The sequence below is a fragment of the Chenopodium album genome, chromosome 4, assembly GCF_948465745.1.
Source record: "Chenopodium album chromosome 4, dcCheAlbu1.1, whole genome shotgun sequence".
Lineage (NCBI taxonomy): Eukaryota > Viridiplantae > Streptophyta > Magnoliopsida > Caryophyllales > Amaranthaceae > Chenopodium > Chenopodium album.
The window spans coordinates 5,954,745-5,970,832 of NC_137837.1; the positions used below are offsets into that span (position 1 = coordinate 5,954,745).

The 16,088-nt window shown below is 34.1% G+C and overlaps 1 protein-coding gene across 1 annotated transcript; it reads left to right on the forward strand.

Moving 5' to 3' along the window:
- The first annotated feature begins 10,944 nt into the window (after positions 1–10,944).
- On the forward strand, positions 10,945–12,865 carry LOC145626465 (uncharacterized). Its single transcript, XM_081678898.1, has one exon. It carries the CDS (start codon positions 11,018–11,020, stop codon positions 12,758–12,760), a length of 1,743 nt encoding a protein of 580 aa, XP_081535024.1. The 5' UTR covers positions 10,945–11,017; the 3' UTR covers positions 12,761–12,865.
- Positions 12,866–16,088: the final 3,223 nt, after the last annotated feature.

Consider the following 16,088-nt stretch of genomic DNA (forward strand, 5'->3'; position numbering starts at 1 on the left):
GTTTTGTTGAAATTTACTTACATTGTTTGGTTTTAGGTCACAAACCCATTCTTCATTGGGATCAGCAGTGAAAGTTTCCATATGTTTCATAATGTAAACTCCACAGTTGGTGTAATCTTCGTTGCTCCTCCACTTCATTTTTTGCAAAACCACCTTATATTTCTCAATAGAATCTGCATCTTCATACCCCAACCCTTTCAAATATTCTGCATATCCTTTTAACTGCAACATATACAGAAAAAAAAATTCAAAGGATCATATTAATATTGATCATTTTAATTTTCAATATTGATCATTTTGTATAAACAAATTGATCATTTATATATCTATTAAACAATATACTTACCACCAATTGGGGTTGGTTTTCATACTTTGTTGCAATTGTTTGATGTTTTGGCAGTTTCCTGTTGTCAATTATATGCATTGTCTCATTGATATGATCAATGCATAGAAGATAGAAATGTGCATATATGGCCACTGGAAAAAAAATCTGTACATAGTACACAATATTATTATATATACACATTAATGTAAATGAACATATTATAATTCCATATTGTTCATTAATACCTGTTGATATCCAACTGCACTCTTGATTTTGTATAACCTCAATTCATTTGTTATTCTTTCTTTGAAGTATGCAATTCTAAGCTCCATTGATGATCCTTCAGGACACACTGTATTTGCATACATAATTTGCTGCAAATAATGCACAAGGATCATTTTAATATTCATAATGATCATCTAGTATAAGTGAATTGATCATTTTAGTACACCAATGTATACATGTGTAATTTCAATAAAGACTTACATGTGGAAATGTTGAAAAGTATAACTTGTTCTTTGACCTTTTTTGATTCAGAAGTACTGCCCATGAATCGATCACATTGTTAACTACTAATGTATCCCCTTCAAGAGTTTTCATCTCTGCCCTATTGATCAAATTCACTCCATCATAGTATAGTAGCTCACTGCAAAATATCATTTTTTTAAGTTTTATGAGTTTAGAACAAACATAATGTTAAAGTTTTAATGAAGTAAGTGATGTATACCTTTGATCTTTTCCACTATAAGCATAGTCTGTTACAAGTTTGTTCATTGTGTCTTCATCTTTGAACAAATCCTTGTACTTGACCATGTATGGAGATCGGAAAGCAAGAGGAACATTTGGGATTTCCCTTTGTGGCCTAGTTAATGTGACCAAATATTAATACAAATATGAATTTTTTTAATAATGAACAAATAATTTATATAAAGAACAAATAGTAATACCTTATCTCTTTTTCCTTTGCAATCTCAGTTTTTGCCTTCTCAGCTTCTCTTGATTTTTTTCTTTCCAAAGTCTTCTCTCTGTCACTGAATAAATATTGAATTATGAATTATCATTTAGTATATTGATAATGAACATTATAAATCTATACACATGTAAAGACCATTTACCTTTGTCCTGTTGTGTTTTTGGAAATTTGAATCTTCTCTGTTTCAATTTCTTTTGAATCCTTTTTTGTCTCACTGAATATAAATATAGTATAAATGATTATTCAGTTTAATGAAAAAGAACATGTATATGTGGAATAATCATTTACCTTTCCTTCACATTTGAAGCATATATCTGTTTCTTCTTGTCTTCTCTGAAATATTAATCATGGTTAGTAATGAAGAGTAATTAATATAAAAAAACATTATTCTCCTTTTTTGAACAATAAACACTTAAAATATTACTAAGACATTTAAATTAAAATACATAATTTACATATCTTAAATTGTGCATTCCTACCCTAAAGCAAAATATTCCCTTCTGATTTTATAATACATATCCATTACTAACTTCATAAACAAAAACTGTCCAAAATAATTACACTTTATAACCAAATTTATTCTACATGTCCATTCAAAATTCTATATTTTCTAACAAGATAGGTCTTCCATGTTTACCCCATGCTTCCTCCTTTCTTATTTGATTTATCAAGGACATCTTCCATACTTGAACATGCTGGAGATTTCAAGATTGTAGAAATATCTCCAGCAGCTTCCCTATTTTCAGTTGGTGTCTTGGGATCACCAACTTTTGAATCAGATGCTGCAAACAAAATACATGAAAGAAATTTTATATAACTAGAAATGAACATTATACTTAATAATTTGATCATTTATTTGTAATATGTGAACATTGTACCACTCTTTGAATTTCCTTCAACATTTTCTTCTAATGCTTCAGATTTTGAACCTTCACCTTTGTATTAATTTGCATTCACACATATATAGACTTAGTATCATTAAAGAAGAATATTTTACAATCACAAATGTTCATTTAATACTATATAAGTGAACTTTTTACCTTTTTTTGAATTTCCTCCATCTTGTGGTTCTTCAGAATTTGAACCTCCAACTCTTTCTGTTGATTTAAAATATATGAAATTGTTAATGTAAATGAACATTTGTTATTCTGAATATATAATTTTTTGAATATTTAGACTAAACAAACTTATTATTTTATAAATGAACATTATACTTTTCATAATTGTACATAGATATTAAAGCTTTGCCCTCTTCTGGCTTAGAAGAAACATTTGCATCAGTTGTTGTTGAAGTTGTGGCTGCAACATTAATCTGTGCTTCTGTGTTCAAATAAATTAAATTTTAATTCTTTAATTATATTATACTCTTTAAGTAAGGATATTCAAAATAATGACAGTTTTTAATTAAGCATATTTACCAGTTGTTGGAGTTGGGGGAGTTAAGTTGCAACCTAAACTGAATGCCTTCCTTATATCATATTCCTTCTCATTTCCTGTTTTCTTTTTTTCTGCTTCACTTGCCTCCATCAGTTCCTTCTCAATTTGTGCTATGGCATTCAAAAAATCCTCTGATCCAAATATTTCTTCATCTTGGCTGAGAATTGATGGTTCTCTTGCCATCTTTCCCAACACTTCATCTACCTTCTTGACCAACTGATTCCCAGGGAAGAGCTCTTTTGCCTTAACCAATTTGGTAGAAAGTCTTGCCAAAGATGCACCAACTTCTTGTACCATTGATGCAAATTCATTCATAAAGACCTGTCATTTATAGAACATATAAAAAAAATCATATAAGACGTTATGTGTTTTGATATTGAACATTTCATAATTTATAAATGATCATTTTGTACCTTAGGATTGTCTTCAGGCTTTTCTTCTATTCTTGGAAGGATTTTTCCATATCCATAGTTCAAATCATTTTCTGTTTTTATCCTTTCAAGTGACATATCCCTTTTCCAACAAGAAATTATTGGAATTGTTCTTGGTTGTTTTTTGTTCAATCTTTGAACTCTGTCAAAGTAGAACAACTGCACCAAAACCCATTACTATAAATGAACATATAATATAATACAAATGAACAATTAATATAAAAGATTAAAATTTTAGACGAAATCGATATTTAACATTTTGTTAATGAACATTCATTGTTACTAAAATGAACATTTTATAATTTACTATTGTGTGTTGTAAACTTACCATCAGAAATTGCAGTGGTCCATTGTAGAATCCTTTTCCTCCACTCTTTCTCCATGTCACATGGCAACTGATGAGAGAGTCAAACACGTACTGACACCAATTCAAGTTTTTTATTTTTTCTTTGTCCATCATAGAAAACAGAAACTTGAAATGGCATTGGTTGTTTGAAATACACTTCATCAAACAATTCACAACAACTACCAAAAAGTTGGTGAGAAAATCTTCTTCTGCTGGCCTTTGGTTTTTGAATTTATCACTTGTATATTGAGCAATAATTTGGTTTACAGATGGTGTTTTGCCTTGCCATTTTGACCTCCAATTTTTTATAAATACACCAAAATCTTCACTTGCTCTGTCTGATTTGGCTTCAACAATGGGAATGTCTCCCATTGGCAAACCATATACAATTCTCACATCCTCCACCTCAATTTCAATTTTCTCACCTTTAGGCAGCTCAAAACTACAACTACTGACTTCAAAGCTATCTAAAACCCAATGGCTGAATTGTTTGTCAAGCTGAGGAAGTTCTATATCCAACAACGGCCCCAGTCCTATTTCATGCACTAATTTCTTCTGTGTATCACTCATTTTCTTAACCCAATTCATGAATTTGACATGGCCTCCTCTTGTCGAACTTCCAACTTCCTCTTCATTCTTTTCTTCCTCCTCTTCTTTTTTTTTAGCCACTGAAAATTCAGTTTTCCTCTTCACAATCTTTTTTATTGGTTCCCTCTCATACAGAACCATTCTTTTTTCTTCAGCTTTTGGTTTTTTCAATGTTGTTTTCTTTTCTTGAACTACTTCCACCTCCTCACTTTCTTCATCTTCTTCTTTTTCAGCATCAAATGCTGGATCCTCACTGTCTGATCCACTATCAGTATTACTTTTATCATCTTCTTCATTTTCCTCCTTTGATTGTTCTTCAATGATTTTTGTTTTCTTCAAAGGGCCTTTAGCTGATGCAGAAGGCCTCTTCTGGCCACCTAAACATTTGATCAATTATAATATGTAAAATGAACATATATATGAAATTGTAAATTGCTAGTTTGTATTTGAACATTTAACTTTATTAATATGTACATTACCTTTTTGTTCTACTTTTTTAAGAATTTTCTTTTCTGCAGGAGCAGAACTTGTTGCAGGGACTTCTTCTTGTTCTTCATCCTCTGATGGTTCATCATAAGGCACTTGATATATGACTTTTCTTTTTTTTGCAGGACCTTTGGCTGATGCAGCAGGTCTTTTCTGACCACCTAATTATTTGATCAATTACATTAAGTAAAATAAACATTTTCAAAGTGTAAGATTGTAATTGAACATTTATTGTTTTAGATATGTTTTTTTACCTTTTTGGACTGCTTTCCCAATAACTGCAGCCCTTATACGCCCTGTTTTCTCAGCAGGTTTCTCTGCAACTGCAGTTGCAGCCCTTGGACGCCCAGGTTTTTTGGGTGTTGTTGCTGCTGGTAGGTTTTCAGCAATTGCTGCAGCAGCTGTTGCTATAGCTGATATGCCAGGCAACTTAACATCTGCAAATAAACATTGTTATATAAATATTAATATAGTTGTAATATTTTATTTAATATGATCATTGTTATATTAGAAATTGTACATTTTATTTACCTCGTGATTTACTTCTTGTTCTTCTTGCTGGTGATTGTTCATCTTCCTGTTTTTTCTGATTTTCTTCCAATTCTTTTTTCTTTTGATTTTTCCTTGCAACCATTTTCCTTCTTGGTTGCTTTGAATTTTGTGAAGATTCTTCACTCTTTTGAGACAAATTTAACTCTTCAACAGTTTTTATACCTCTCAATATTCTTGTCAACTCCTCATCCCTTTGCAATTCTTCTTGTCTTTGTCTTTCCAATTCTTCTTCTGTTTCATCCTCAATCTCAATTTCTTCACCACCTATACATTTAGATCATTTACAAATTGGTAAATGAACATTTTCAGTATAAGTGTTATTGATTAAAAAAATTTAATATTTAATTTAACAATTATGTACATTACCTAATAGGATTTTTTTAATTTCAGCAGGGGCCTTCTGTTGTGCATTGGCAGAACTTTCTGCATGGGATTTTTCTGCAGCAGAGGACTTTTCAGTAGTTGTAGCTGGGGCCATTTCAGCAGCAGTGGCTTTTCCAGCAGTATCAACAGTTGTAGCAGGGGCCTTTTTAGCAGCAATGACCTTGCTAACAGGAGCAGTTTTCCAGTTTTTTGTCAGTTTTTTTAGTATTCCTTGAGTTGACACTTTTATTTTTTTCCTGGCAACAGATAATTTATGATCAATAATATTGTAAATGTGGAATAGAAACATTTAATAAGTTATATATGTTCATACTTTTGCATTATGTACGAATGTGTTTCTTCAACTGCTGCTGGAGGCTCATCCTCTTTTGGAGGCTCTTCCTCTGCTGGAGGCTCATCCTCTGCTATAGCCTTCACTTGTGGTGTAGGCTGATCCTTTGCTGTAGCCTCTTTTGGAGGCTCATCTTCAGTTAATTCATTTCTGAAAATTAAAAATTGAAAATGATTAAAAATGTTTATCAACTAATATGAAAATGAACATTAGTTGATTTCTGAAAATACCCTGCTGCATCCTTTTTTGGTTGTAGTTGTTCAACCTCTCTTGTGTCTTTCTTAGGTGATTGATTTCTGAAAATCAATTAATTTTAAATGATTAAAAATGTTTATTAAGTAATATGAAAATGAACATTATGGGAATCAAATACCCTGTATTCACTAATTCTGATCCAGCCTTTTCTTGTTGTAGGTGATCAGTTTTTGCTTCCTCTTCAGTTGTTTTTTTTTCTGAGAATGCAAATCATTAGATTATGTATGACAACTAAGAAATAAATGAACATTAAACACATTGAGGTAGAATATACCCTTGATTTGCTGATGCATCATCTATTTTTGAAGTTTCATTCTCTTGTTCACTGAAATTTTTCGAATGTTAATACATAAAAGTATGATTATGTAACTGTATAAAAATTAATTATTGAATTTTTATTAAGTATTTATACCTTATTGATTGATTTTTCTCTGGCCTTGATCTTGACATTATAAATTTCACTTTCAACTTTTTTGGTTCACTAAAATTTTACAAATTATTTCAATTATGAGATTAAGTATTGAAGTAAATGATTGTACATTAAATATTACATATATGAATATTTGTAAGTATATCAACTTACTTGGGATGTAGGTTGTCTCCTAATAAATAGGGTTCCCACTTTTTTATAACTTCATTTCTATCCAATTTGTTGTCTATTTCAGAACATTCTTTTCTCTCATGAATTATAGGATAAGGATTGAACATTCCATTGCCAAATTGCATCAAGTGTATCACTTTAAATGGTACATCACTACAATGTAAATTAATATTGTAAATCATAAAAATTGACATGATGTTTCTATGTTAGACAAATGTACAGAATAGTTCATATAAATGATCAATATAGTTGTAGCAATGAACATTTGTATACACATATATGGATATATATAACATAATATGAATTTTGACCATATAGTGTTTTGTAAATGTTCATTTTACTACACAGATGAATAAAGTATATGTTTTCTATTTAGAAATGAACAATTAATATGTCAGTAAATGTATACACATAAATTTAGAAATAAACAATTTAGAAACAAACATAAATTGCATGCTGTACACATAATATACAAATTTGAACATATGTATACATATATATGCACACAATCCAATTTGAACATATACTGTTTTGTATTTGTTCATTATATTTCACAATACTATACTTTATATTTTTTTCCACAGTTCGTTTTTTTGTATATTTTATGTAGTTTTTGGTTGATCATTTAATCAAAATTATGCATACATTCCAATATTAACAGTAACTTGTTTAAATTTTTATTATCGTCTCAGAAATAGAGGAAAATTATGTTTATTTTGAAATTAAACAGTAACTTGTTTAAATATGAGCAAATTTAAATAAATTTATGCTTATAATTCCAAAAGAAATAGTAATACTTACTTTGATTGTTCTGGAACTCCAGCATTTTCAATTTTTTTCCTGAAGCATCATCAAAAAGAAAAAATACCAAAAAATTAGGGTTTTGTTTCGCAATTTTCAATTAATTTTACACTAAACATGTAAAACATACTTACTCATTAGATTTTTGGTTTGTTGTTGTTGAAATTTGTCGAGATTGTGCAATTTCGTCTCTTATGTCGGACATTTTAGACAATTTTACTTGCTAATTGCATGTACGAAAATGGAGTAGAGAGAGAAAATGGAGGTTGAGTGAGAAATTGGAGAAAGAGGATGAGAAAGAAAATGCAGAGTAAATTGTCTAAAAAGTTTTTTTTTTTTTAATTATATATATATATATGGGTGGGGTAGTGGGAAGTTACTGGCAGTTTTAGAGGGAAGTTACTGGGTAGTGGTACGCGTCGTTTAGGGGGGGTGTAGGGATAAATGGCTAAACTAGAGTCTAGCCATAAATAATTACAGCTGTGTGGGTAACACGCGAGTGGGCCGTGGCTGATTGAACAGGCCCACGGTCCACGTGCGTGCTATTCTGCCCAACAGAGGCCTGAGCACTTCCGGGTTGGTGAGGAGAGATAGGAGAGGCTGGGCTTGAGGGAGAGAAAAGCCCAGACGTGTGAGGAGGGTCCGGAGTTGGACTTGTAGGGGAAGTTGGCTCCGGACTGGGCTGGACCGTAGCCAATGGGCTGGATCCATAGGGAAGTTGCAAATTGTGGACAACATACGGATGTAGACCCTCATCCAAAAAATCATAAGTGTGATTAGTGGGCTTATGCAACTTAGAAAAAGGAAAAATAGTCTCATCAAACACAACGTGACGACTAATAAAATTTTTATTAGTAGATAAATCATAACACTTGTAACCCCTATGATTCGGGGGATACCCCAAAAAGACACACGGAGTTGAACGAGGTTGAAGTTTATTGATGGTGGTGGATGGAAATAAGGGGTAACACAAGCAACCAAAAACACGTAGGTGAGAATAAGATGGTTTCCTTTGATAAAGAATTTCAAGAGGAGATTTGGACCCTAATAACTTACTTGGAAGAATGTTATGAAGATAAGTTGCCATTTGTAACGCATGATGCCAAAAAGAAGGTGGCAAGGATGCATGAGCAAGAAGAGTGCGAATAATATTATTCAATGATCTAATTTTCCTCTCGGCCTTTCCATTTTGTGATGATGTATGTGGACAAGAAAGACGAAAAGACATGCCATTTGATTCACATAAAGCCCAAAAGGGTCCGTTATCATACTCCTTCCCATTATCACATTGAAAAGTTTTAATAGGTCTTTCAAATTGGGTGTGAATAAATTTTTGAAAAGCCAACACTTTATCAAAAACATCCGATTTCTTAGCTAATGGAAAAGTCCACAAAAACTTAGAAAAATCATCCAAAATTAGCATATAATAACGATGACCCATAGAACTCAAAATAGGAGATGTCTAAAGTTCACTATGAACAATATCAAAAGGCATAGTAGTATTAGAAATTGAAGAAATAAACGGCAACTTAACATGTTTTCCAAGTACACATGAATGGCAAACACTAGAACTAGAGGAGTGAGTACATTCAATGTTCTTATTATTACTAAGAGTCCGTAAAACAGAAGCACCCGGATGTCCCAATCGATCATGCCATAGAGGAGAAGCTAAAGCAGTGAAAGTCGAAGGTGATGAACGAGTGAAAAAGCTAGTGAGTGGATAAAGGTCTCCTTGGCTATCACATCTCATTATTGGCATCCCCGTCCGATAATCCTTCACAGAAAAACCATAAGGGTCAAACTCAACAGACACACAATTATCAGTTGTAAATTTACGAACAGAAATGAGGTTTTTGATGAGTTTAGGGGCATGAAGGACATTAGAAAGGGACAATGGAGGGTTTGGGGAAGGCAAAACCATATTACCACAACCACGAATTGGAATTGAATGACCACTACCAACAATAATACCATTATGATGATTGCTCAAATTAAAATAAGACGAGAGATTACCGTTGGTGGATGTCATATGAGAAGTGGCACCGGTATCCATGTACCAAGAGGGATCGGGTTGCTGCAATGTCATAGTGTGAAAAGCCGACTCGATGTCCGTTGGAGTGTAGGACTGAGAAGCCGCATACGCTTGCTGTGGACGTGGACCTAGTACACCAGGCTGCTGCCTTCCTGGGCCTTGAGGACGAGCCCACCCTTGGGATGGGTATGGGCAAGGTGGGCTGGCCCATTGAGGCATCCAACCCCAAGGAGGATACTGATTCTGCCAAAACGGAGGAGCACCCCACTGACCGTGCTGCACCTGCTGACTGCCGCGGCCTGCACCCCCTGATCCGCCGGAATTCTGACCACCGCCGGAGCTGGAACCACCACGGCCACCGCCGGAGTTATTTTTCCGACCATTATTATTATTATTATTTTTTTTCTGATTTCGTCCCTTACCACGAGCAGACGCCGAGCCATCAGACCCCGAGTCCACATCACGCAAACCCGCCACCATGGCTGATGCAGAGGCAGTCGCCGCCTTCCTAGCCAAGCCCGCTTCCTCCAAAGTTAGCATCGACCGAGCTTGGTAAAATTGAGGGAGTGGATTGCTTTGTCGGATCAAGGTAGCAACCCCAGAATAGGCTTCCGTGAGACCGGAAACAAGCTGAAGGACGAGGCGGTTGTTGTCCACCGGAGCACCCACGTTCTTCAACTGGTCGGAGAGGCTTTTTAGCCGTTGACAATACGCCGAGGCATTAGCAAAGTCCTCCATATGAGTGTTTGAGAACTCATGTTCAAGAGCAACGGCACGAGAATTCTGATTGTCTTGAAAAATGTCTTTCAACCTTTTCCAAGCTTCCATGGCCGTTGAGTCAGGTTCAATGATAGTGTTCAAAAGGTCATGAGAAATGGTGGAATAAATCCACCCTAGGACAGCCGCATCGAGAATCGACCACACCTCCTTTTCCTCATCAGTTGAAGGTGGAGTGACCTTCGTTTCGGGGGGAATAATATGGTGAAGGACCTTATGAGAACGAGCATGAACCTTAAAAAGCTCCGCCCACGTGGAGTATTGAGAATTATCCATCTCAAGAGTCATAGGAATACTAGTCTTGATGTTTGAAACAGTCAGTGCGGGATGAATTTTGGAGTCCGACATTGATGTTCAAGCACAGGAAGAAGAAGAAGAAGAAGAGAAGAGAAAACAGAGAAGGAAGAAGAAGAACAGAGTGGGCGGAAAACCTAGGGAGCAGCGGAAATCAACCCTAGCAAATCTGATACCATGAAGGAAACTGATTCCGTGATCATTCCATTAATTTGTCAGCCAATATATACAATTCAGTAGCCTTATCTCAAGGCACTAATTATGCTACAAATAAGGGAATAGCTAATTACAAAATATACTTAGGCTATAAACAAGGTAACTAGAATATTTACATTGACCAAAGATATATTTTGAATATATCTTAACATTGAAGAAGGAGGTCGAAGGTTGCGAGAAGTTCAAGGATGATGATGATTTCTTCTAAAGCTTCTGCTTTCTTCTTTAATGGCGGTAATCCTCTTTTCCCTTCTTTTCTTTCCCATTTTCGATTTTTCTCTACTTTACAAGATCGCCAATTGTTTCTAACTTCAATCACAGAACAATCCAAATTAGGGTTCTCCGATCTTAAATCCCCCCTTTTTCTATATAATCAAATGATTAATTTGCGCCCTCTTCCTTCTGTCATGTATTTCAATCAGTTATTTACTGCTATTGTTAAATTGAAGCGCTTTAATCCACATTCCACCATTATCTCTCTCTTCCGGCAGCTTGAATTGTTTGGTATTAAACCCGATATGCATTCTATTGGTATTCTTGCTAATTGTTTCTGTCATTTGGGCAGAGTTGATTTCGGGTTCTCTCTCCTTGCTAAAAGACTTAAGCTTGGTTATCCCCTTGACTGTGTCATTTTTAATACCTTAATTAATGGCTATATCCACTCTGATAAGCTCCCCCAAGCTTCTCATTTGTTGAATCAAATTGTCAAGCTTGGTTTCCAACCCAACTTAATTATGTATAATACTATTGTCAAAGGACTTTGTAGGATTGGCGAGAATGCGTCTGCTCTTACTTTTGTTAACAAAATGCAATGTGGATCTCATTTTAAGCCTGACATTGTTATATACAACACTATTATCGATAGTCTTTGTAAGGACAGGTTGTTACAACAGGCCCTGGACCTGTTCTCCTCCATGAAAACTCAGGGCATTAAACCCGATGTTGTCACTTTTACTTCCTTGGTTCGAGGCCTCTACAATTCCGGTTGTGGGGATGAGGCTCAGCGTGTGCTGACCGAGATGTTAGACAGCAACATAGCACCAAATGTTAAGACCTACAGCATGCTGGTTGACATGTTTTGTAAAGATGGCTGTGTTGATCAAGCACAGTCCATTCTAAAGCACATGATTGAGAAAGGTGCGACTCCTAACGTCATTACTTATAATGCGTTACTGGATGGATATTGTTTGCGTGGTCAGATGGAAGATGCAGAGAACCTACTTCATCTCATGGCTGAAAATGGTTGGGAGCCTAATCTTGTCAGTTTTAATACTATGATGAATGGATATTGCAAAGCTAAAAAAGTTGACGAGGCTCTAAACTTATTCCATCAGATGTTTTGTAAAGGGATAACACCTGATGTTTTTACCTATAGCACTCTAATTGATGGGCTGTGCAAAGCCAATAGACTCCCACATGCGCATAAGCTGTTCAAGGATATGTTGGCTGCCGCAGTTATTCCAAGTGTTGTCACCTATGCCTCCTTGCTTGACAGCCTTTGCAAAAATGCACGGCTTGACGAGGCAGTGAAATTACTTGAAGATATGGAGGATAATGGTGTTAAGCCAAATATTGTCATCTACAATATTCTAATAAACAACTTGTGTGAGGCTGGTCAACTTGAAAATGCAGCAAAGTTCTTTTCAGATCTGGTAACAAAAGGTCTGCAACCTAATGTTAAAACATACAGTATACTGGTCAAAGGCTTCTGCAAGAAAGGGATGATGAGTGAAGCGGGTCAAGTTTTAAGGATAATGGAGGAAGATGGTTGCCCCCCTGATGATCGAACCTATAATACGATAATCAGAGGTTATATACTCAACAATGACTTATCAAATGCTGAATACTATTGTGATCTTATGGTTGGAAAAGGATTTGAAGCTGATGCACACACTTTCTCATTATTCGTTGGCCTCAAACAAGGACTTTAGAGTGTATTTTAGTTTAGACTTTAGAGTGTTTTTTTATGTGTCTATCTGATTTGTATTTTTGACAAACAAATTATGGTAGTACCTCATCAATTTTGTTGTGGTTAAGTGTAAACTTGCTATGCTGTACATTATTGCATTGTCCTAACTCCTAAGGTTTGATGCTTCTTATCTTTTCTAAAATGGTGGCATTATAAATGGTCATTATTAAATTGCACATGCAGTTCTTTCTAGCTCTGTTATGACTAAGATGAGAACTATTAAACCAAAACTTTAACAAACTAAGAGCAGCATCTTTACAAATTCAAACCCAGGCTTGGCTACAAATCAAATTCTACTAAACATTAGCTTTATTTTCATTGCTTTATTTTATTCGAACTAAATATGTTCCAAAATATCATAGTAGAGACTATACCCTTAATAACCATATGCATGGAAGTATGGAACACAATTTGTGTTAGATTATGCGAGTAATTGTTTAACCAACATATAGGCTTATTGAAGTTAGCTTATTGCATAAGATATTCAATGATATATTTTTTCGCATCTTCTGTATTTTCATTATTTATTTCATAAACTGGGATTAAGGCTTTGATTGATTGATTGATTGATTGATTTCATAAACTGGGATTGTCTCTTGGTATTGCTATCATTCTTGAATTGAGTAATTGACCTCTAGGTGAAGGATTTGTTTTTAACTTTCTCATCAATTCAATATATGAGGATAATATGTTTGCTGCAGAGAAAGCTGACATGAAGTAGAAAAGGCAGGTTACTGAAGTTCTGACTCTTCCGAGACAACTATGAAAACAGACCAATCTTTGCTCCAATGGGCATGTTTCTTGTGATGGTCTGAGACCAACAATCTTGGAAGCATGCAAACTAACCCCTATATATCTCCTTGATGATTCAAACATATCAGCATTATATCATTTCGACTACTAGCTGCTGCTGCGGAAGTGCTGACCAGTTGTGAAGGGCTGATTCCATAGCCGAAAACTGATGTTGTTATCAATAATGTCACTAATTGGATAAGCAGAGATTGAGTTGTCAGTGAGCTTCACACCAGAAGATAAGTATCAAATTATCAATGGTGCATCAGCTTGCCAAACATGCTTTGCAGACAGATTTATACATAGCCGGAGGTTGATGCTGTTATCAATAATGTCACTGGCAGCTTACACTCATCTAGATATTCAGGACAATCAATCTTTTGTGGTTTCTCCATCAGAACTCGAAGTGTCGAAGATGATCAAAGTCTTTTAAGGTGTTTTCATCACTTTTGCTGTACTTCGTATTATCTTTAATTTGATCGTTTAAACTTTGTTACTATATGTTCATACTTGTCTGCAAAATTATATGGTATCAGTCTTTGTATGAGCATTAATTGGCTTAAAGCTTAAAATCCTGTTTGTTAAGAGTTAATAAGTGCAATTGAATTACATATTCTCAAATAATTTAATTTGAACACATTAAGGCTTGTTTGGTATCGTTTTTTGTTTTTAGTATTTTTGAAAACTAAAACCCAAAAACAAGAAACAAGAAAAAGGTTATTATGTGATATATATCATATGATTTAAAAAAAACAAAAAACCAAAAAATAGAAAATCACAATGATGCCAAACGAACCCTAATTTCTTTGTTATGTTTTTTGTTTTTTTTTGTTTTTTTTTTTTTTTTGAAAAACACATCAACTTTTATTTGAATTTATTTTGAATTTCCTTAAAAAAAAAAGGAAAATTATTTTTGGTACTCTCGTTTTTTTTAATTTTTTCTTTGGTGAAGTGCAAAAAAAAAACTTGTATTATCTTTGATAATTATGTATTATGAATGTTCCGTATAAATTTTTAAATAGGGCTTATAAGTTTTTTTTTAAAAAAATTAATAATTAAATTATATTAAAAATTATTATTTAAAGAAAAATAAATTAAAGCTTGTCCTTTTTCCTAATATAGTACTCCGTAACATACTATCACCATTATACCCACTTTCATATACTCATAAAAGTAATTAGAAAAAAAAAACACTCTTATGAGTCTTACACTCTTACCTACTTGTAATCTTTTCACATTTGTTTGTGAGGCAAACAAATAGGAATAGAGGATTTTCCTAAAAAAAAAATTAGGAATAGAGGGAGTTATATACTCGAAAAAAAATATACTCGAAGTCTCGTACCAATTTATGTGGAGCCTAATTGAGTACAGGTAAAGGAGAAAAGTAGGGTTTTTCTAAGCTATATCCCTCAAGTTATTGAATTTTTAAGCTGTACTCATGTTTTTTCAAAGTTATAAGTTGTGTCCTCCACCTCACGATATTTAATCAACAATACCCTTTGACAGCCATATCCGTTAACGAAAATTAAGTTATTTTATCAACAATGGTGTCGTGCCACTATTAATTTGACACATGTCTCGTTCTAATTGGTTTAACACTTTAAAAAAAATTAAAAAATTAGAAAATAAAATAATAAAAAAAAATGTTATTGTTAACGTCAAAGGTTATTGTTAATAAAAATTAATAGGGTTGAGGGCACAAGTTAGACATTTGAAAAAGTATGGACACAGCTTAGAAACCGAAAAAATTTAGGGGCATAACTTAAAAAAACCTTGAAAAGTAAATACTCCCTCCTTTTTAAATACTTACTCCATTTCTATTTTTTGCAGTGTTCATTAGCATGCGTGTCCAAGAGAAATGGAGCAAGTATTTAAAACGGGGGGAGTACCAATATTTGTACGAGTAATTTACTGATAACGTTATACGGAGTCGATAAAATACTTTTTGAGTCATTGGATTTTGCAAGAATACGAGTCACAAGCTAATTTTTGGTGACAAGCTAGAGACCAAAGTTGAAGAAGAAGCTACAGAAATGGCAGGATTGAAGAAGATGATTCCTAAAGCTTCACCTTCCTTCGTTAATGGCGGTATTACTCTTTCTCCTTCTTTTTCTTCTTTTCTTTGTCTTTCTCGATCATTTTCCTGTACCAGATCTCGTGACCCTCAGCTGTTTCTAGATTCTGTTAGAGATCATTGCAATTTAGGGTTTTCCGATCTTAAATTTCCCCTTTTACTCTTCAATCAAATGATTACTTTGCGACCTCTCCCTTCTCTTATTCAATTTACTCAGCTTTTTACTGCCATTTCCAAATTGAAACGCCTTGAACCTCATTCCACCATTATCTCTCTCTTCCGGAAGATTGAGTTACTTGGCATTTCATATGATATGCATTCTTTAGGTGTTCTTTCTAATTGCTACTGTCATTTGGGAAGAGTTGATTTCGGCTTCTCTCTCCTGGGTAAAAGCCTAAAGCTTGGTTATCCCCCCAATTGTTAT